General features: G+C 44.6%; 2 protein-coding genes and 1 long non-coding RNA gene across 7 annotated transcripts in view; 1 reads left to right on the forward strand and 2 right to left on the reverse strand.

Annotated features, from left to right (window-relative positions):
- RPL35A (ribosomal protein L35a) lies at positions 1–3,390 on the reverse strand. Of its 3 annotated transcripts, none has more exons than XM_080604477.1 (5): positions 3,259–3,390; positions 2,900–2,942; positions 1,829–1,981; positions 792–936; positions 1–59 (listed from the first exon to the last, which is right to left on the reverse strand). In XM_080604477.1, exons 2-5 carry the CDS (start codon positions 2,908–2,910, stop codon positions 36–38), a joined length of 333 nt encoding a protein of 110 aa, XP_080460603.1. In that variant the 5' UTR covers positions 2,911–2,942; positions 3,259–3,390; the 3' UTR covers positions 1–35. The 3 variants fall into 3 exon arrangements, with proteins under 3 accessions (XP_080460603.1, XP_080460604.1, XP_080460605.1); XM_080604478.1 differs by having other exon boundaries at positions 3,275–3,311; XM_080604479.1 differs by having other exon boundaries at positions 3,183–3,263.
- The window catches only part of DRC9 (dynein regulatory complex subunit 9), a gene marked incomplete at its 5' end in the record, with an annotated part of 21,804 nt that continues 3,278 nt past the window's right edge, over positions 3,279–21,804 (forward strand). For 2 of the 3 annotated variants that reach the window (XM_080604469.1, XM_080604470.1), the window contains 9 exons: positions 3,279–3,574; positions 6,583–6,730; positions 10,022–10,266; positions 10,403–10,531; positions 12,031–12,112; positions 17,630–17,791; positions 18,697–18,771; positions 20,194–20,325; positions 21,356–21,457. In XM_080604469.1, coding sequence (XP_080460595.1) covers positions 3,279–3,574; positions 6,583–6,730; positions 10,022–10,266; positions 10,403–10,531; positions 12,031–12,112; positions 17,630–17,791; positions 18,697–18,771; positions 20,194–20,325; positions 21,356–21,457 — 1,371 coding nt within the window. The remainder of the gene's footprint in view (positions 3,575–6,582; positions 6,731–10,021; positions 10,267–10,402; positions 10,532–12,030; positions 12,113–17,629; positions 17,792–18,696; positions 18,772–20,193; positions 20,326–21,355; positions 21,458–21,804) is intronic. The other variant, XM_080604471.1, reaches the window with a different exon arrangement.
- On the reverse strand, positions 12,823–15,151 carry LOC308199813. The gene is made up of 2 exons (XR_013954972.1): positions 14,684–15,151; positions 12,823–14,549 (listed from the first exon to the last, which is right to left on the reverse strand). It is a non-coding gene; the product is annotated as an uncharacterized lncRNA (long non-coding RNA).

A 21,804-nucleotide genomic window follows, 5' to 3' on the forward strand; every position in this document is an offset into this window, starting at 1 on the left:
TGAAACAGACTCTGCATTTTATTTCCAATAAAAATTTAGATCCTAGAGGGATACAGCATCTGTAAAATACAAGAATAGAATCACGTTAGACACCTTGTTATGGCAATGATTTTAAACAAGCTTCTCTTCAACTGCTATAAAAGCAACTCCCCCATTTACACAAGAGGTAGAAGAGTAAGAAAACGTAACAGGTAGTTCAGTGACTGAAGTAGCACTTTGCTAGTGCCCAGGCTCCCCCCACAGCTGTCAGCCCTCCTGCTCGCTGAGTGGAAGAGGCTTCATGTGTCTGGTTTCAGGATTTAACCATGCAGCTCCTACTGTGCCTTTTCTAAGGCACAGGAGAAAGAATCAACACCCCCACGATGCTTCTTTGGACAAAATCACTAGGAAGATAATGGCCCCTTAGTTAAAAACATTTGGGAGGTAGGAGAAAAAAAAATGATGCCACAGTTCCCTTGCCAGTGGGTAGGAACTGGGGCAGAAGAGTGCAAAAAGTACATATGCAAGATGCAAGGAAAAGAAATCAAAATAACTTTGCAAGGGAGCTGAAGAAGAGTCCAGGAACTTTAAGAGCCTTTCCAGGCAACCTGAACAAGCATACAAAACCCTTCACAGCACAACAAATCCTCTCAGCACAAGCAGCCAGCAATAAACCTCTCCTAGCTTCGCAAGGAATACACAACAGCAACAGAACAAAATGAGAGTTCAAGCTTTCCCTCATACTCTGGGGGATTAAAATGCACCCCGAAAGCTGCCAATGAATGCCTCGTTGCTAAAGTAGAACTACTCACCACTCGGATTCTGTGTCCAATGGCCTTGGCAGGGAGGTTGGAACGGAACTTGGCACGAACCATGCCGCTGTTCCCATGGGCACGGGTTACCTTCCCCCAGATCACTCGTGTCCTGTTGGGCTTGCCACCAGGGGTTACGGTGTTGCTGAGGAAACAGAAAAGCCTCTGAGCACACAAATTGCACCGTGCCTTCCAAATGGGTCAAGCGCTGCAGCTACTAGTTTGTCACAAGCTCCAAAGAACTATTAACAAACCATAAAGGTTAATATGGAAAACACTAACTTTAAGATCCAACTGAGAACTCCTCAATTTCTATTCTGAAGAAGACACATCTTATTCTAAGATTTCTCCAGAAACACCACAGGCATGAGCCTAAGGCACTGGGACAGGCCACAGCCACCTTAGAAGAAAAGCCACATGCCATCTTCAAAATGACGGTGGTCACACGAACAGCCTGATCAATTTTATTCAAGACAATGCTAAACTCCTGTATCTCAGCAACTATGCTCAAAGGAAAAACAAAGGGAAGGCAGTAAGCGACCACTCTAAAGACTTCCACCAACACTAGCACAGCATAAGTGCTCTGACATGGACACGCAAAAGCCAGGATAAACTCCTCCAGCCTTCACAAAATATTCTGCCATTAAATATCCCAATAACAGCGTTCAACACAAGTTCATCACACCTCAATTTACTCTATCAATCTGCCTTCAGTTTTTGCCAGACCGAAGCAAAGGTTGCTCTTCTTCCCATTTGCTCTTTAATGCATCATTTATAACAGTGAATGATTATTATACATTAATTTCATGATCGGAATGATGGACACATAGGTCAACTAATTAAAAAATAACAAAGGACTTCAAACCTAAGACCAACCAAAGAAACTGCTCTACACAATGCTGTATGGACACTGCAAGTTGAGCTCTTTCTTTTTTTGTTCTATCTAAAGATATCTAAGTAGACTGCTCACACCCCAGCATTTGCAAAACCTGATACAGAAATTGCCTAATTTAGTGTAACAGCAGTAAGTGACTTACTTTTTCGCTTTGTATACATAGGCACACCTCTTGCCCAAGTAGAACTCTGTCTCCTGGCGAGCATAGACACCTTCAATTTTCAGAAGGGCGGTGTGCTCCCGCTGGTTTCGGAGGCCACGTTTGTAGCCAGCAAAAATGGCCTTGGACCACAACCTAAAGACATTGAAAATGTACAAATTAACTCAGTTCAAAATATTGAAGGTAAAACAAAACAATACGTTGATTCAGAAGAAACTATTTTCACACCAACAGAAATTTAGCTGAGGAAAAAAACACTTAGTTCTACAAATCACTGCAAATCTTTACATTCACGGAGTAGAGAACAGCTAAGTAACTCGGACAATAGGTGTATGTATGTGTATCACATACGCTGAGTTTCTTGTGCTGCAGTTAAGCATGAGCTGCTGCAGCAGAAAGCATTGGCAGCAATTTATTTGCAGCCTCAAACTGCAGTTTATGTGGACAGGCAAAAATAGAGCCTTAGAATTCAGTGCCTGTGTGCTGGAAGACTGACACAAGCTGAACAATTCTCCATGACGAAGACCTGCTCGTGCTACACACTTAAAGCAATGGCACGGCTTGTTCCACAAAACATTACCCAGTTCTGCCTTCCATACAAAGCAAACTCCAGATAAATATTAAAACAAAACACTGCGATTCCGTTTTAATCCCTCCACTATTTGTGAACACAATCCTCCCTCTATCTATAAAAAAATAGATCAGTGGCACAGTACCTCCATTAATCAATGAAACAGTATGATCAAGACTGGGACTACTCCAACAAAACCATTATTAATAGTCAACAGTCTATTGACAGCTGTGGGACAACACGAACAACTACAACCAGTTCAAGGCAAGGATTTCAAAACACGCAAACCCAGTTATAGTCGTTTGACAGAGACCCAGGCTATCCAGCAGGTGTACTGGGTAGAGAAGCTGTCCTGGAAAATCAGAGCAGGCACAGAACACGGCTCACTGCCCACAGCTTTAGCCAAGCACTCACAAACAACCCGTTTTTAATAAAACCCGCCAAAATCACGCCGTAACCGCAGCTCGGAGCGGCTCACTCACCTCCCGCTCATGGTGTCCTCCTGCAGCCCTGGTCCCGGCAGGCCTAGAACGACACACACACGCCGTCAGCCTCCCCCGGCCGCCACCTCTGCCCCGCCGAGCGAGCGGGGCCCGCCGCAGCCTCCCGAGGCCGGCCCCTGCCTCACGGCGGGGGAACCCCTCTGCCGCCTCCCGGCACCGGCCGCTCCAGGCCTCAGGCGGCGGCCGGCACCATCCGCCGCGCATCGGCGCCATCCCGCCCGCTCCTTCTCCCGCACGGCGCCAGACAGAACGCCCCGGGTGCCCCGCGCCCGCCGGTAGCCCCACGGCGGGGGCAGCCCCTCCCATCCCCGTCCCGGCGGCGCCGCATCCCGCCTCACCCCTATGGCTGCGCACCAAGATGGCGGCGAAAGGGAGAACCCCGCGCGCTGCCTGCCGGGATACGCGCCGCGAAGGCCCCCGGCGGCGAGCGGCCCCAATAGCGCCTGAGTGGAAAAAAAGAAATAGAAGCGGCCCCAACAGCGCGCGGACATCGGCCCCAGCTCTCCGCGTGTCCGGCTTGGCGTCCCCTTTATTTTATGGGGGGGGGATTAGCGGAGGGGCGTCGCCATCCCCGCCGTGCAGGCACTCCCGCGGACAGCCCCGCAAGGCCCCCGGAGCCGGGCGGTTGCCATGGAGACGGGGCCGCGGGACCCGGTGAGCGCCGGGCCTGGGCCGGGGCCGGGCGGGGGTTATATACATATAGGCGTGTGTAAACGGGGGGTTTTCTTAGAGAGAGAAAGTGATCGGAGTAGAGGAGGGGTGGAGTATTATGAATTCTCTGAATTGTTCTGTTAGCTGCTTCTTTAAGGAAGAAATAAAGCAAAGTTCAGTCACGTACCCAGTGAGGAGTATCAAAAGTGAACTCCTCTGGTCGGAGAGTGGGCACGGCCCCTGCCAAAACTCTGTTTTCCAGCAGCAGAGCTGTCACAGCCAGTAAATGCTCCTGTTAGTTCTCAGTTCTTATCAGTACAGCCTCAGAGAGCAGGAGCTGAAAGCGTTTCTCTGCAGTCAGAATGAAACCTGCTTTGCATCTCCTAGCCAAAACCAAGACTATTTAAATTTTCCAAGGTTTCTTTTCCAATTTGCTTCAAATGAGCAACTTTTGTCCTAACATTTGTAGTGGCAGGCAGTTTGGTAAGGTCACAACTATTTTGCTTGCCTAAGAGATGTTCTTTGGTAAAAGCTCGGATATTCCTGATTTATGGCCCAGCTGCTGCCACTGTGGAGATTCAGAATCTCTTTTTGCCAACACATTTGCAAAACCGAGCTGACAGAGATGTGCCATTCTCAGCTTCCTCGTTGGAATTTGTTGGTATATTCTTAAATAACTAAAAGAAATGCTGCAAAAAAAAAAAAAAAAAAAAAAAAAAAAGCTGCCTTTGAAGCCATTTTAGCTTGTCAGGCAGCAGGATGGGAGAAATGTGCATCCACGAATCTCACACAGCAGAGGGAGCTGCAATCCCCAAAGGGACAGTAGGCCAGACCTTTCATACAGTTGTTTTAAAAATTATTTCTTGATATGTTTTTCTTTCCCTTCAGATCAGCAGAGAAAGAATGTCAGCCTGAGCTCTTGGGGGAAGCTCACATACCTCTTTTTTTTATTAATAGAGCTTAGTGAAGGAGTTCAGCAAAGCACGGTGATTAAGGTCAATATCAGGATGGTCTGCGGGCACTGCGTTAATGCTAAAATCCAGTGAGAGCACCTCACTGCTTGTAGCATTTCTAAATGCCCCAGACAGTGGTTTCCTTCTCACTTCCAAGTGAACATAAGCCCAGGCAGAGCTTACTGGTTTGGCACATGCATCTGCTGAGTATGTGGCTGTTAGAGCAGCTATAAGAGGAGCTGTATAGGAGGAACAAACCAGCAAGCTTTAGAGAAACATTCCTGCTGTGAGTTTTCTTAACACACATTAATATTTTGACTTAATTCTCTGCTGGACAGAAGTTGTTCGTGCAACAGGGGAAAAGCATTGCATCCTCCTTTATTTCCAGATAAGTCACTTTTTCCTGTGAGAGCTGCAAGCGTTATTTCTACTTTGAAGAATGCTGTCATAATCACCTGTGAAAGCTCTCTCACAACAACGCTTTTTTCTCCATATGTTTAGCATTAAGACTCCACATGAAGTAGATTACTCGCATGTTATTTAACCTCAAAATATAGATAAAAGATTTCTTAAAAAGATAGAAATGTATGAGAAATTAAAAAAAAAACATTTTATCAGTGCTTGTTAGCTGGAAACAAATACATAAAATCTACACTTTTATTTTGTTCTGTTATGGTACTAATAGACATCTAATAGACCTTAACTAAAAAGTGACCATATATTCCACTCAAGTGAAATTCATTCATGCTGTAGTTGTAAATTACTATTTATTCTTCAACAGAAACAATGAAGAGATAGGAAGACAAATGGTAACAGTTTCTGAGATCTTGTAGTAAATATGCCTATTGTTTAAACACTTGTAAAGTTGCTTATGAAAAATCACCGATTCCCAGTGATCCAGGGCATGCCTGCATCTAAACCTTTTTGATTTTTAATAGAATATAGACGTTTTATCCCGTTAGTCAGGTTAGCAGGCATTGCCTCATGCATTTCCATGGTTTGCTTACAGATTGGGCTGTAATATTCTGCAGACCTGGAATGTGTTTATGCAAGGGTTTTACAGATGGCACCAACCCAGCCGTAGGTACGGCAGCCAAATGAAAATGTCGTTGGTAGATGTTGATGCTTCCATTGCAATGACATGCAGGCTCTCAGCCATCTCAGGCTCCCACTGTGCTAGGTGCTCTACCAGAAATACCTGTTTTAGGAGCATAGGGTTTGGAGGGATCGTCTAATGGCTTACCAAAACTCATTAAAAGCCTCGGAGAATTTCTCTGTTTTGTATGCAGATGTTTTCTTGTGCATTTTTCTAAATGAACCGATCCCGCTTGGTTTAATAGTGAATTTCCACCATGCTCTCTAGATGCACTTTCACAATATTCCATCTGCCTTGCTTGCAGATGGAATATTGTGAATGCAGAAGGGCTGCAGATCTGTTTCACATTTGAAAAGCAATTAAAATAAAACAAACAAAATCGAACACAGAATATTAAAGATTGTTTGCTTAGCCCAGATATTGATTCTGGTTTGACTTTCAAAGTCTTGAGGCGGTAACGATTCCTCCTGAGGAGTTTGGGATCATAAAAATGATAAGGCTACACAGGAATAATGAAGAGCGATGAGAGCAGGAAGGTTCACCAACTGAGATTTTATAAGAGGTGTGGATTTTTTTCCTTTGACAAAGGCACCTTCATTCGGTTGTTGCCCAAAGTACAAAGTCCAGCATGAAGCACTTCTCCCCCTCAAACTGAGCGGTGCGGCCACCTCACCCAATTTGTGCCATCCATGTTCATTCCCTTCTCATCTTGTCTACCCAGAGCTGCTGTAGGAGGGACCAGGACCTACTTTGTTCTGTGAAAGCTAAACATTCCTTGAATGCAGCCATTAGCAGAGCACAGCTCCTCTTATAAACAGTGTTTGAAAGACTATAAACAAAGCTAGGGAAGTGTATAAAAGGCTGCAAATAAGGCTATTTCAGGTCTACCTTAGTTTATACTACCCTTACTAACACTGTAGGGTAATTCTCATCGGCATCTCTTGTCTTTGTTCCTCTTTTAGCAAGAACACAGAGACTAAAGAAATGGAAAAATTCACTCGGCTGGAAGCTCTGCTGTTTACTGCTGTGCTGGAGAATTGCATTGATCAGCTCTTAATCCTTGGATATATCATGCCGGTTTCATACGAGGGCAAGACAGACATCAACTGTGTACGTGCCTCTTGTCCTCTCTCTTTAAAAAGTACCTCTAATTTTTCTCCTTGTCGTTTATGTCTTCTATCAGTACTGTTTAAAAATCAGCTCAGTTATTTTTTCTGCAAAGTGCTCCATGACCCTTCGGTGAAGAAACAATAAAAACGCACATACGACGTTTTAATATTTATGCTGCAGCATCACTGAGGAGACTTTGTCAAGACTGTACAAAGAACGCCCCTGATCCAAGATGAGGCTCCTGGGCTTATAGTTCTAACATCTCAGTGGTTAGATGACAAGCAAAGGATTAGTGAACAAGAAGTAAAACGTATCTAGGGGCTTAGATATACAGCCATTTTAAAAATACAGAAGAATAGGAACTTTGAAAGTACCCCAAACAAGAGTAATTCTGTTACTCTAAGTGCATACTACTGCTCCTCTAGTCCTCTCAGACAATGAATTAAGAAAGATTCCACTTCAAAATGTACTAGTAACTACCCATTCTTAATGACCATTATTAATTAGTTGATTTCTAATAGGCATCATAGTTAAGTGGGTCTGGGCAGAGGCGTGAAGAAGGAAAAGAAGCCGTAATGCTCAGGCAGAGGTTTGTTGCAGGGGAGGAAAGTGTTTTGATACATCTGGTAGCTGATAGAGTGTGTGACAGACATAAGAAATAAGATGGGACTGTCCTGAGGGGTAAGTGGCTCCAAGTTCTGTTCTCATATTTTAAGTGATATAGCAGGCTGTTCTCGAGTTAAGCAAGTTTGAAACTTTTTAAAGAGGAAATAAGAAAAAAAATGTGTGAGCTGGATGGAAATAAAAACTGGTATCTAAGTTTACAGATCTAATGGCATTCACTGTCTGATGGACCAGTTAAGGATGCAAGAGAAAGGTAAATCAATATTTAGTTTTATACGTTTCCTTTCCATACTACCTTCTTTTCAAAAATTTCATCATAAAGCAGCAGAAGCTGCTGTTACAGTGAATTTCAGGGCATGAACAGTGCTTAGACTGTGCAATAGAGGGCACTCCTCCCCTTACAAGAGTACGGTGAGCCAGTCTCGCCTGTTTCCAGAGGATGCTTCTCCCTCACAGATCTGGGTGTGAAACCTCTGATGTGCCAGCAGCAGGAACACACAGGCAGAGCATATCTCAAGGATGGCAGGAGTTGTTCTCCTTCAGCCAAACAAATTGAGGTTCATAGACATCCTTAAGGTACATTTAAATTATAGCGGAAATGCCTTAGTTTTTCCCTCCAAGCACAGAGGCTCATTTTTACCAATTTCTTAAAACACAATTTTCCCATAGATTGTAGACCTCAGTTGTATTGCTAAAGATTCCAAAACAAATCGAGGAGGAAACAATTTGGAAACAAGACGATGACCTAAGGGAAGCTACTTGCTTAATCTAGTACTCTTTAATTCACTATTTCTCCCTGTTCTCAGTTTCCATTTGTCTGTTATCACTGTATTTGTAGAAGACCTGTATTTGCAAAGCACCTCGCGTGCTGCTGGAGCTCTGTCAGTCCAACAGATCAGTGACATTTCCACAGATTGACGTTTCGTAGATTGACAGTCTAAATTTCAGTTGATGACATTTTTGAGAGGGTTAGTCACGGTGTTGGTCAGCACCTCACTGATTTCCTACGTCAGGAACTTTGTGAATTGCTTTATGTAGTGCATACCCCAGAAGGCAGCCTTTCTATTTGCTGACTTTGGAGCAAAAGACTAGCAAAAGATGAACAGGTGGGAGAGTACACTGATGGCACCACATGCAGTTTACAAACTCCTTGCTCTTCCGTAGTTATTTGGTAATTATCAGTGCTTAACTCCCTATTGTTTACAGGGAACCCAGTTATAGCCTGTCTTGAACTTTCCCAGACATTATAAGCATCTATCAGAGCATTCATAAAATCTACATCATATTAAAAGTTTGTTTGCCTAATATAGCTATTTCTGAAATACAGCCTTCACCGAGAACTATTTTAAACCTTTTTTTTTTCCTAATTAACTGTGTAATTTTCGTTGCTCTGTATATACTTTGCATGGTATTAATTTAATGCAAATTTAACTGTCCAAAAATTAAGCATGTAGCCAGCTAGACTCCTTCTGTAGTCAGTGGCGAGTCAGGCACTTCCAGAGGCTGGTTCATCCCCTCATGAGATGTAGGCATATTCAGGACGAAGCAGCTCTTTGCACTGCCCCCACTGACTGCAGCAGGATCACAGAATGTTATCGGAGCCTTGCTGGACCAGGAGCTGCTTGGAATTACTGCTGGCGTGCACCACGGCTGCTCTGACCGCTTGTTTTCACTCTGCCCTTGGTGCTGTGTTGGCACAAGCGTTTTTGTGGCTGTGACGTGATCTGGACTGAGAACTGGTGCTGCTAAAAATATTCTTTTTTCCCTTTTTTGCTGGAAAATGTTTCAGCTCAGTGAGTTCTCTTTTCCATTTCACCAAGCAGCCAGAGTGGACAGTAGGCAGCTCTGGACTAGGATGGGGCTGGAAGTGACTGCATTATTTGGCTTCAGTGGTACTGCTGTAAACTGTGGTGCTTAGCCACAGGCTAAGATGGCATGCAAACCCCTGAGATGTCTGGAGGTGAGCAAGAAAATTTTTAATGCCCCAGTGTATACACCTGCATTCTTACCATAGTACATTAAGCAGAAAAATTCCTAGAAGCAAGGCCTCAGATGATTTTATAGCGTACTTTTGCTTTTTCAGGGCTTTTTTTGCTTGTAAAATTGTACATGGCTGCAAGATACCTTCCCATAGAAGACTGATGTTAGTATTTTGAATTTCCTCTTTGAATTCACGTTATACTTCTTCTGCTGTCACTCTCACAAGTAATAGCTGATGTCTATCGTTTATTTCCATGTACCTCAGCTCTTGTTCTAACAAAAACATTGTAGGCAAAGATCCTGGAGACAGGAAAGGGGAAATGGTTAAGATGGAAAGAAGGCTGAGGGGAAGCAGACTAACAAGCTTCCCATACATAAAAGCTGCTGCAAAGAAGGAAGGAATATTTTTTTCTCTGTATCTGCAGAGACTAGGACAAGAAGTCAGAGGTTCAACTGCAGACAAGGACTTTCAGAAAAATCTTCCTTACAGTAAAGACAGTTGTGACATGCTGACTGGAGACTGTGCAGTCTCCATTGCTGGAGGTCTTTAAAAACATCTCAGACAAATGTCTACTTAGTATATCTGCATTCCCGTGTATTATTAATTTTTGTTCCTCTCACATAAATTTGCAGAGGGTTTATTTCTACTACCCAAAGTGCAAGCAGGTCTCTTGTACTCCCTTTTAGATTGAGAGCCAGGAAATGCAAGAAATCAGAGACAAGAAGAAGGAGCTGGACACTGACCATCAAGAGCTTACGTCTGCAAGGCAAGGGGGTGGGGAAACAGTTACCTCCAAGCCTCTGAAAAGCACTGAACACAAGCAGCAGCTGAGGAATTCTGAGGATCTGAAAAGAGCCCATCATCTTTCCAACAAGGCCATGAAACACAGTGCTCTGCCTGCAGATACTCTCAGAAAAATTCAGGCTGACAGGTGAGTGAAGCACAGATACAATGGCTGTGGGGGATGCTCAGGGCTTTAAAGTTCTCAGTCCCTTTCCAAAGTAAAAACACAGGGTTCCCACTCTCTCACTTATAAATTACTCTTGTATACATTTTCTTCCTGGCAGGCAGTATGCAAGTGATGTAATTACTGCAACTATGAAAGAGATGCAGGAATCAGGAACATTCAACAGCCTAATAGAAGCTAATGGGAGAGAGAATGCAAAGAAGAGCAAGTTTCATGACATCCTCATCAGGTCAGAGTTGACTTCAGTATTTTTCTGCTTAACTGCTCAGAGCCAAAGCCCATTCCCCCTTAGTAAATGCTATAAAAGGGAAGTAAACAAAAACAAACAAACAAAAGCCCTAAACCAAGATATGGAAAGGATGCCACTTTTTCAGCTTAAATTATCCTGACTGCTTTACAAATGGCACTTCTTTCCCGTTGAGAGAGAAATAACTGACGGTACTGATATTAATCAGACTGGGGAATTGCCTGAGCTTGGACCACAGTGGACACCAGTGTCTGCATTAATGCAAATGCTGCTCCGTAATCAATGAAAACATAATGTGATGTAGGAGTTCCCTGCTCTTTAACTCCTTGTCCCCAGAGGAAGCCAGAGATGCAAATAATCTGCTCAAGCCAGGGTCAGCAACATACAGCCTTTAGGTTAGATGATGCCCAGGAGGATCTGCTTTGACCCATATGCTAATGTGCTCCCTTTTCCCCACTGACAGCAAGGGGCTAGCACAGATGGCAGCAGAGGCAATTGTCTTTCAAAACCCACCTCTTCCACTGTCTAAAACCAAGGGATTTATTGTTTATCCATGGAAGGGACAGAAATCAAAACTGAAAGCAGCAATTGCTTGTGGAATCACTATTCAATACTAGAAAGTGGAAAGGGGCAGACAAATCATCACAGGAAAGGACATAATCATTTTATTCCAGTCTATCAACCATATCTAATCACTGCGTTACCTGATCTACTGTACATTCTTTTCATGGAATGAACTTGATCTGTATTTCAATATACTATAACCTCCCTGGTTTTGTATCAATATACCGGTCTGAAAGCAGTCTGCAGCAAGGCTGGAACTCCTAATCAGGAGCTGCAGTTTATCACAGTCACCCAGCTAAGGACTCTGAAAATGAAATGCGTGTTTGACTGTAAGGTTGGGAGAGGGTACAAAGCCTCAGGCAGCAATTCTTGTTACTGGCTTTAGATCAAATGATAGGCATAAAAGCTTAGAAAAGCACTCAGGGTGAAATAAGATAGTCATGAAACCTAGAATATTACTGCATCCATTTTGTTTTAAACAGGTACATACCTCTGTAGGTTTTGATCTGGTTCCCCAGGATTTTGGTTCATTCTACCTCTCATTCCCATCCTCCTTGCTCAGTCTACGCATCTTTTCTTTAAGGATTTACTTACCAAGTCACTAGCTTTGGTGAGGAGCCTCTACTTCTGACTTGCAGATGTGCTGCCTCCTCAAGACTCGGAGTGAAGAGATGAATGCCTTTTCTGCTACCCAGCCACAGAAAGTGGCTTATCTGCTGTTCTGAAGAAGCAGGGCAAGCTTTTGTGTATGTTTGTTTTAGTTCAGCTGTTACAAACTCACTGAAGAGCAGGTTAAGTGGGGCAGTGTTCAGCTAGGTGCACCGATGTATCAGGAGATAGGAAATTCCCTATCTAGGTATAAAACTCCTGTCTTTCTTGATGTGTTCAAGTGATTGTATTTTCCCATTTTCCTTCAGGGAAGAGGAAGGAAAGAAGGAGATAAAGTCACTCCAGAAACAGCTGCAAGATGTCAAGAAAGAAACTGAAATGGAACTTCAGGTGAGGTTACTTAACAGTGGGCATCACACCAAGGGGAAGTCTACTAGAAGAGATCCTGGAAATGCATAAGGTACACTGGGAAGTGTAGCAAGATGAAAAGAACACTAGAAAAAAAATGTGGGCATAACAGAGAGGAGGAAGAAGAGAAGGCATTGAAGGAAATGGAAAGTTAGCAAGTTAGGAAAAAGAAAGAAGGAAGAGTAGTTGTGGAAAGTGAAGAAGAAATGACGAATGAAGGGTTGTTTTTTTTGTTTTTTTTTTTTTCCTTACAGAATTGAACCGAACATCTAAAAGATGTAAAGGTCAGACCCAGGACTGAAAAGGGAAGCTGTGTACTTCAATATATACTTACTCCCACTGGAAGCGGGGTGGGAGCTTATTTCTAGGCCCTATGGGACAACCCCAAATCCCTTGACATCTGCGTGGCACTTAAATGAAATAAGCTGAATGGTTTGTTAGGCTCACAACACCACATTTTGTCCGTTTGTTTCTGCGCAATGTCCTGTCTCACCCAGCTTCTGATGGCTCCTGGGAAGCTCCTTTTCTCCCACTCCCCAAGCTCACAAATATGATGATGTAGTTTGCGTTCTGTGTAGTGCGCAGTCAGGCTTGGCATTTCTGTGTCCTGCCTTGTACCTCTCCTTGCACTCATAGGAAGGTGTGTAGCTCCCATGCTGAGAAGGTGACCTCCTCTGTGTTCTTTTAATACCTTATGCTAATTGGGTTCTTGCATTTTGCCTCATCAAATGGGACCTGCACTCATTTGGGATTTTGTTTTTATGTTTCCAGCCTAAAAATCCTTTTCTGGGTTTCCTTATAGTTTCAGCTTTGATAACAAATCAAAGACAAGACTACTTTCAAGTACTGCTTTCCTCCTGTGCCAAACATAATGGTGTCTCACTCTGTCTCCCGAGGGAGAATAATTTCTTTTTGCTTCATATGGGATTTTCCCAGCGGCAGTTTTACAGACACTTGCATGATTTGTCACCTTGCCAACTAATTAGAAGCAAAAATACAGCTTGCTGATTTTGGAGCACTTTGAACAATAATAATACACAGACCTGTAGACAAAAGCCTGCGTGGCTGTCTCCAGTCCAGTGGATGAGAAAACAAAAGCAAGCAAATCTAATCATGGAACCAGAAAAACACGGTCATTGATTCACACATGTTGCTTGCGTGTTTGTATTTTCAGTCTTGCTAGTTCTTAATGAGATGCTAATTAAGGCTGTATTAGCCTGCTCTGCTCATTTTTCTTTCTAATAGAACACAAGTCAAATGCTAAATGTTCTCACATTTTGTTTTCTTTCCTTTTGGAAAACACTGGTGTCTCAAAAGGAGCCGAGACGATCAGTCTGTTTTTATTCCAGACTGCTTTATTATGATGTTCCTCCATAAAGGAACACCACCGATACCTGTAGTTTGGCTGCAGTTCTGTTTGCTGCTACAGTGTTCATTTCCTAGCTTGCAGAAAAATACTCACTTTCTCAGATTTCCTGGACAAGTGATGGCCATCATACAGATTTTGAAACAGGTTAATAGTGTATAAGATGATATAGTTTACACAGTTTAACAAAAAAATTAGGAAATGTAAACTTTTAAATTCCTGCATTGCTATTCTCACAGAGAATTTTTATGACCTTTGTGGTTTTTTTTAGTAAATTCATGCCATACATGTATGCAAGTTATGGTGTAATTTTATAACAAACAGTAATATTTCAGGCTACATAACTAGACAGAAAAACAAGATGTTGCATCATGGTGCCACTGAAAACAGGTCCCTAATTTTTATTCTCTCGTGGCTCTCATAAGACACCCAGCTGCAGTATGAGTGTGCCACTCAGTAGTGCTTTTAGCAGTGATTAAAATCTGTCATGGCTCTTTCTTTATCCTCCCCCAGGAAGACAAATCCATCAATTAAGTGTTCAGGGGGAATATCTTAAATGCATATACCCCTAAACTGGTGCGTGTTTATGCTGGAGAAACGTACCGGCCGACTGCAGTGGAAGGCACGAGGTTTGTGATGGTCCTGGGCTACTTCATCCCACTGCTGGAACAGCCCCCAAGGCCGCTCAGCAGGAGCCAGAGCTGGTGCAGCAGATCCAAACTTGGTGCCGAGGGGACAGGGTCTTTGACAAGGGTGCCACTGCCAACAAGTCTGGTCCTTCTGCCAGCAAACCGCCCCTCAGACTTGGCACAACACCTGCTGGTATTGCGGTGAGCTAGCGGAGGGCTGCAGAAGTCCTTACGCCAGGAGAATGGGTGACCCTCCAGTCCTGCTCTCCTTTCAGCTGAAGCATTCCTCAATGGGGAGTGTGCAGCACGGGGATGTTCTGGCAGCTAGGACAGAGATGTGTGGTTTCAGGGGATGCGAGTCCAGACTGCAGCAGGTGTGTAGATCTAAGCGTATCTCCAGGCTTTGCAGGCTGAGCTATCGCAGCTGCCAGTGGAAAGGCTTGGGCTCATCCACACTCGGCGTGGAAGCAAGGAGGCAGGCAGCGGGGCACTCTGCAGGCTCACTAGCTGCCCCCACGCAGCACAGCACCCCCTCCCCTGTTCCCTCCAAATGCTCACCAAGTGGTGGGCACCGGGTGTGCTGCTGGCAGCAGGGAGCTTACCCGGAGGCTGTAGGAATCACACAGACTCTTTGCTCCTGGCTGTTATTTCTGTAACCAGCTGTATTTCAAGTGAGTGTAAATGCTAATTGCTGTGGAAGAACTGAGAGATGCAGGGGGCACTTGCAAGGCAGATAAATCAAAGTAAATGAAAACACATGAGCGTGCACACCCTTTCCAGCTAGAGTGCAGTTGCTTTCGCTGCCAAACAGCATCTGTGGGGCAGAATCCTATGGCACCGGATAACAGCAGCAGACAGGCCTCTGAGCTGATGTCTGTGAGCTGAGAGATCAGAGAAGAAAAAAGCTTGTTTACCTGCTAGCAGAGCAGACTGGTTCTTAACAAGTATTTCCTGGGTTTTGATCTCGGTCTCTGCCAGTTTGGGGATAGTTTTGGATGCACGACGTATGATTTTGCATCTTTGGTTTGGCAGATTCGAAGCTGAAGTCATCCCAAATAAGCGGCCCAGAGGTTTACTGCATTAACCGTGAAAGCCCGCGGTGTCCTGGCAGAGCCCTTTGCTGGGATAAACCAGAATGAATAAATGTTAACTCATTTTCCCAGTGCCTGCCTCTGAACTTCAGGGATGAGCACGGTCCACAGATGGCGCCCACGGGTTGTGGGTGGCAGCAGCAGTCACAACCCGCGATGTAACACCAAAAATGCCCCGGCTCTGCAGCTCCAGGCCCACCAGCGGGGCTGCAGGAGCTGCCCACATGCCTGCAGCCGACTTTCCCTCTCCAAGTGAGTGCATTACTGTAAACCACCAGCGAGGGTTTTGCATTTCACTTCCCGTCTGCTTCGGGTTGTGTAACCAAGCCCCCAGACTCCCCACTTCTAACAGAGCTGTTTTACACCACCAGATCCAAACCACAAACATGCCATGCAGCAAAGAAAATAAACAGAGCAGGCGGGCCCCCATCCCAGCCGAGGCCTGGGGCTCTGAAATCAAAAGCACTTTTTCCTCTATCAAAATATGAAATAAAAAAAAAAGAAAATAACGCGGTGTTCATGCTCTGGTTCACCTCTCTGAATAGTTTGTAACCTAGGCTGAACCCTTCTTTTCTGGCCTGTTTCCAGATCCTTAGCAGATAGCAGCGAGACCCTGACTGCAGCAGCGCTTGGTTTTGCCGAGCCTCAGCGCCACAAAACGTTGGTGTTTTTCATTAGCATCTCCCCGCTCTGTCTGCCAGCCCCTCGATTTAGACATGCTTCCACCACAACACAGCAGGGCAACCTCAGGATAAAGTGGTGTAGCCACCTCCCATGTCTACCGACTAGGAACACAACCACTCCCAATGCCTACCGAAATTTCACATCAAGGAGAATAAAAGCCATTACCAGAAACCTTAATGGGGCATAAATAGGTCGTGTCTGTAGCTGTCTGCAGTCATATGATGATACGGCTGTACAAAAAATATCTGATCTTGGAAACCTTCACAAATTTTTGAATGCATGACTTTTAAAACCACAAAACTGCACCAGCCAAGGCCCTAATTGTCCTGAGCCTTATAAATATACTTTACTCTTCCTAGCTACGTCCGACAAGGGGTGCAGAGGGAAGGATTTTCCTTTTAACTGTTCCAAACTCTTCTTATAAGGAAACCTTTCCAAATGAGTCATGCCACGAAGGCTTTTAAACACAGCGCTATTGAGCTTCTTCCTGTGGCATTTTTCCATGTTTGCACAGCTAAGGAATGCAAGGGTGCTTCAGAGACAAGATACGTGGGCTTCAAACCTTTTAAATGCCAACACTTCGGTATTTCATCTTCAGCTGCAAGGTTTGGCTGATGAATGTCAAGCCTATCACAGCATGGCAGGAGAGCAAAGAGAGAGGCTGTAATGGAGCAACTGGGAGCCAGCCCAGAGGCATTACTGTTGGTCTTGCATAATTACACAGGAGACTTTGATGACCTTTTTAACTCGCAATGCAGTCTAGAGTTTTTCATTTTACAGGAGGTTCTTCCAAGCTCCGACCCTTGATTAATGAAATTTTTGCTGTTATTCAAATAAAATCATTAAAAAGGAGTAAAGAAGCTAACAATCCCAAATCAAGCAAACGCACTTTGCTTCCTGAGCACACACAAGAAGCTGGACAAATGGGGCACGTTGGCTTGGGGGTAAATGTCCTGGAGACAGAACACCCTCAGGAAAGCTCAGCTCCACTGTGAAACAAGGTGTGGGGAGAGGCTGGGAGCTCATGGCCAGCTTTTCCTTGGCACTCCTTACTTACCCTGGGTGTATGCTTTTATTAACAAAGTGGGCAGCATTTTCTTGATAAGATTTCAGGAACGAACTGTTTAAAAATACGAGCGAGTCAAGATTAGATTTTCACCTGTTCATAGTGCTGTATTTTTACAGTTGCTGTGTAACAAGGAAAAAAAAAAACAACAAACAACACCAACAAACCAAACCAAACCAAACACCAGCAATAAATCCAAGGAACAGAGCATACTTTAGGAAATCAGACTTGGGCATATGTGGGGCCAAGGTATTATCCTCTTGTTACAGATGCCCGCTCACTGAGACAGCCTAATCCAAGTAGTTAGCAAAGCCTAACTTTAGCAGTTGAAATTATTGGACTATTTTCATGCTTATAATAAGCATGTCCAAATCTCTTCCTGAACCAAAGGCCAGAAGGCCTGGTTTCTTGTCCCACTCTGTTCACCACTCCGCCTACTCCAGGGGTTATCACTCCTCACTGATGGGTTTATTGCCTTCTGTATGGGTTATAAATCAAACTTCCATTTGAAGCACAGTTTAAAATGGGTCAACAGCCAGGGAAAGTGTGAAGCCTACAGCCTTTGATTCTTTTGCATTTATCTGGGAGTGGAGAGATTAAGAAACAGAGAGCTGATTTCAGTCTCCAGGCTTGCTTTTTTGCTTATTCTGTCTCCCCCCCTAGAACCGAGATAATATGATTGTCTGCCTCAAAGATGAGTTCCAAGAGATGAAAGCCAAAATAGACATGAAGAAACGCTACATAAAAAAAAGCACAGACCTCCAGGTCCACCAAACCCAGAAGAAGTGCAGCAATGCAGAGAATGGACTGAACAAGGAAATTGAGGTAAGCTCTTCCCCGCAGCCCTTACTGAAAAGTATCTGAAGCTTGTGAGGAAAAAGTCAGCTCAGCAGGTTGTCTGTAGGACAGAAGGACTCAGCACTATGCTGGGAACAATACTTGTCCTAGAAAGATCTTCTCCCTAGGACTCTGGCAATGTCTCTGCTTGTCTGGTGCCCCATTTTTACACCACATTATCTTTTTTTTCTCTAAAATGATAAACATCCCCATCCCTTGGAATTGCAGGTGAAGTGTGGTGAGCTGCACAAGCAGCATTTTTTCAGATCTGTAGGGGAGGGATGTACGATGAGCTTTTTATTGAAAAAGCCCAAGAAAGAAAGAAAAGAAAGGAAGAAAGAAAAAAAGAAAGATAGAAAGAAAGAAAATAAGGCCAGTGTTTGGCCTCAGCACAGAGAGGTAGCTGTCTTGGGGGCTCTCTTTCCTGGAGAAATGCATGATCAGAGGACTTAGATGATGACAGGAGGTTGCCTGCCAGCAGAACCATTATGGGGATGCAAAACTTTCTGGATCAGACCTCAAACAAGGCTAAGGACTTTACTTATTTGGTTCCTTTAAAAGTGATTTCAAGTCAAATGGATTTATTTTAAGTATTTTTCTGCCTATTCATTTTAAGTTCATGCTCCACTTGCATATAGTTACAATGCTATTTAGCAATTTAAGCATCATAAACTCCTAGCATTGCCCACAGCATGTTATGCTGGTAGAGCTGTTAGGTAGCCACAGGGTGAACTACTGCCTCGGTCAGTTTTGGCACTGGGAAAAAGGCAAAAATGCGTGTGGACTGCACAGAGAGCTCCCACGTGCTTGTGCACCAGCTGGGCTCTGGGCAGCAAAGGTACACACATATATGCAGTAACATCGGCTCACGTGTTCTGTTGCATCAATCTCAGGACTTGAAGAGGAAAACTGATGAGGAGATTCGAGTCCACATGGAGATTGAAAATTTCCTCAGGCAGTACTATAAGGTACGTTTGCCTTTTTATGTTAATACCTAAAATATCAACCAGTAAATATTACATCATTGATTAGTGTCCAAAGAAAACCAGTTATTGCTCCATCACGATTGTTGCTGTTTGAATTACTGCTTCCCTTCAAGTCGGAATTAAGCTGGCTCTCCCTGATTTGTGATTTGCTAGCTTGCACACATTTTCTTAAAATTAGAGTTCATACGATTGGGATTGCTTATCCCATTGTTAGGGATTTTCCCTCCCTCAGATAGCTGTATTCAGGTAATAGAGATTTTGGGTAGACCTTTGGCAGTAGCTGGGAATTCCAGCAACGCAGTGAAGAGTGCTCTTGCACTAAGTTAGGGCAACAGATCACACACCCAAGTGTTGCAGAGGGTGAAAGAAATGACAGAAACTGCTACACTAGTTATGTCTTTTCTTAATCTGAGGAAGAATTGGGGTTGGGTAATTGCTAACTCATGATTATTGTACCCGATCTGAGCAGCTAACAACCATGAATGTCCTTGTGCTGCTGATCCAAAGGTTCAGAGTTTTTCTGTCATCAATGGCAGTGCTCATAACAGTAAATAACGTTGGTAAATGTCTCATAAATGTCTCATACATGACTGGCAGAGAACCTGTACTGCTGCAGGGTACCTAGCATCACTGCCAGAGTGAAATTTAAGAAAAGAGAATCACATTTTTAACATACAACTGCAAAAAAGTGCTGTATCTTCAAAGCAATTAAAACGCGAGCTCCCTATCGCAGGACCATAGTCTGATCAATGTTTCAGAGTGAGAGGACTTCCTAAGTACACCCTAAGCCTCTCTGTACTCAGCCAGCAGCTGGTGGCTTTACGGTGGCCCACAGAGCAGAGGATGACCATGCCCTCCATTTCCCTCGTGTGTCCAGCTGTGATGTTGTAATGAGATTGATGCTTTTCCTCAGATTATTTTTCCATGCAAGCAATCGTGGCTGTTGCTATGGAGAAGTCACTCCTGAATGGGAGGAAATCATCTGGCATGATGTTTCAGAAACACCTGCCCTCCTATTAATGAGTGAGTCAAAGCCAAGTTCACAGCCTGAAAAAGCGTGACCTGCTGACCCATGGGACCTTACTCCTGGTGCACGGAGTTTAATTCAGAAAGCGGCTAGGGAGTCATGCAGAGGATAAAAGCTTCCTCACTGTGAAACTGTGTTTCCTAAACTCCCCTTCCTATGTGCACACACAAAGAATGGCTTGTGGTTGTCATTTACTGTACCAGGATTGTGCACAAAACTAACTCCCAGTGCTTCTCCATTCTTCATGCACCTCTGCAAGGCCAACCCAGCCTCTTCTAACGTCCAGGCCAGTGCTGGGGCTTCCATGGTGACCCCCAGGAAGCGTACCCCCTGTATGCTCTTTGTACCATGCTGAGCACCTCTCTGTCCCCATGCAGAAGGTGGAAGAGAAGCTGGAATACTGGGTGGACAAGTATGAAAATGACACAGACGCTAAAGACAAAGAACTTGAAGCCCTAAAAGAATCAAAGGCAAACAACTTGGAAATGCTGCAGAGATTTGCCAGTGAGGTAAGGCAGCAGCAGCAGCTCAGCGCTCAGCCATGCAAAACCGCGTCCTGGCTTTTTCCTAGTGTCATTCAGATAAGGAATGAGGACCACGGGGAAAAAAAAATCAGTAATCTAGAGGTGTAGGATGGGGTTATGAGCACTGGTCCTGGGAAGGCATGACATCATTTGTGACATCAAGGAAGGATGATGATGTTTTCCCTAAACTATTCTCAGATGCCAGCAAGTAATTAGAAAACTATTGACAGCCTTTGTGAGGGGCAAAGGCACTGCCCCATCCCACCAGTATGCCTCACTGTAGTTTGCTGCCTTAGTCTGAACAAGCTTGCTTCTTCCAGCAATGTATGGGTATGACAAGCTGAGCCTGAATAAAGCAGTTCCTTCCCTTCCTGGAGATGCGTGTTCACAGCTGCACAGTGCTCTGTGATCAGGAGACTGATTCCAGTTAAAGTCATTCCTACCCCACACCCGTTTCTTGGTTAACTGCTGGGCTTTGATCACAGACACACAGGCACATCAGAGCAGGCAGCACAGGGCAAAATGAAGTGTCTGGTAAAAAGGGTGCTAGAAGGAATTCACTTGTAATCATTCCTTATTGTCACTGGGCCTGAGATGCCGGGCTTGAGTTAGACATTTCCCTGCTCATGGGCTTATTTTTCACTCTGTATACTGTCAGCTCGCTGTCCAAAGCGTTTCCATTCATCATCTGCTGCCTAGCCTGGGGGAGCACGGGTCCTTCCTACTGACATCTGTTGCCTGAGACACCATCAGCCAGCCATTTTACAGCACAGGATCAGGGGGTTAATTATACCCAGGCCATGAGCGGTTTCACTTTGGCAGCAGCTCTCAGTGCCTTTAGGAGTGGTGGTGGTAATGAGCAACATTTGCCATCTGGATTCAGGAAAAGATCAAATAAAGGAGGTGGGGGAGGAAGGTCCAGGCTTACACATTACCCTTGGGCTGCCATGGAGCAGAGACATCCCTGGATGTGTTTTTTATGTGGCTGCTGAACTGCCCCCGTGCTACCTTGCAGTGCCAGACCTTTGAGGAAACCATCATCGCTGATCGGGCAGAAAAGGAGGCTAAAAGAAGACAACTAGAGCGGGATGCCCTGGAACTGAAGAGCATCCTGAAGGTAAAGGCGAGCAAAACTGAGGCAGTGCTGCTCTATCAGCAGTTAGGAGTTAATTATTTGCACCACAGGCTGTGTTCAGGCAGAAAATGGCCTGAGAAAGTTGGCTGGTATGGGGTGGCACAAGCAAGGGACAGATTAAGGCTGTCCCCTTCTACTGGGGCAGACACAAAGCCATCAGCTAGCTGCAGAATGTTTAAGAAGGGAACAAAAGGGGAAAAGCCAGCCTCTCGAATGATTTGGGGCTGTGCCCATCGCACCAGCCCCACTGCATGGGTGATACAAGAAGGGAGAGTCACGGGGCTGTTCCCCTACTCCTCTTCTTGCCACCAGCAACAGACACCCTCAGC

This window comes from Anser brachyrhynchus (genome assembly GCF_964034855.1).
Source record: "Anser brachyrhynchus genome assembly, chromosome: 9".
NCBI classification, from domain to species: domain Eukaryota; kingdom Metazoa; phylum Chordata; class Aves; order Anseriformes; family Anatidae; genus Anser; species Anser brachyrhynchus.

Excerpts from the sequence above, each read along its gene's own strand:
- RPL35A (XM_080604477.1), bottom strand. Across the intron at positions 937-1,828 it reads TATGTATACAAAGCGAAAAA|CAACACCGTAACCCCTGGTG; the intron begins GTAAGTCACTTA and ends CTGTTTCCTCAG. Across the intron at positions 60-791 it reads TTGGACACAGAATCCGAGTG|ATGCTGTATCCCTCTAGGAT; the intron begins GTGAGTAGTTCT and ends TGTATTTTACAG.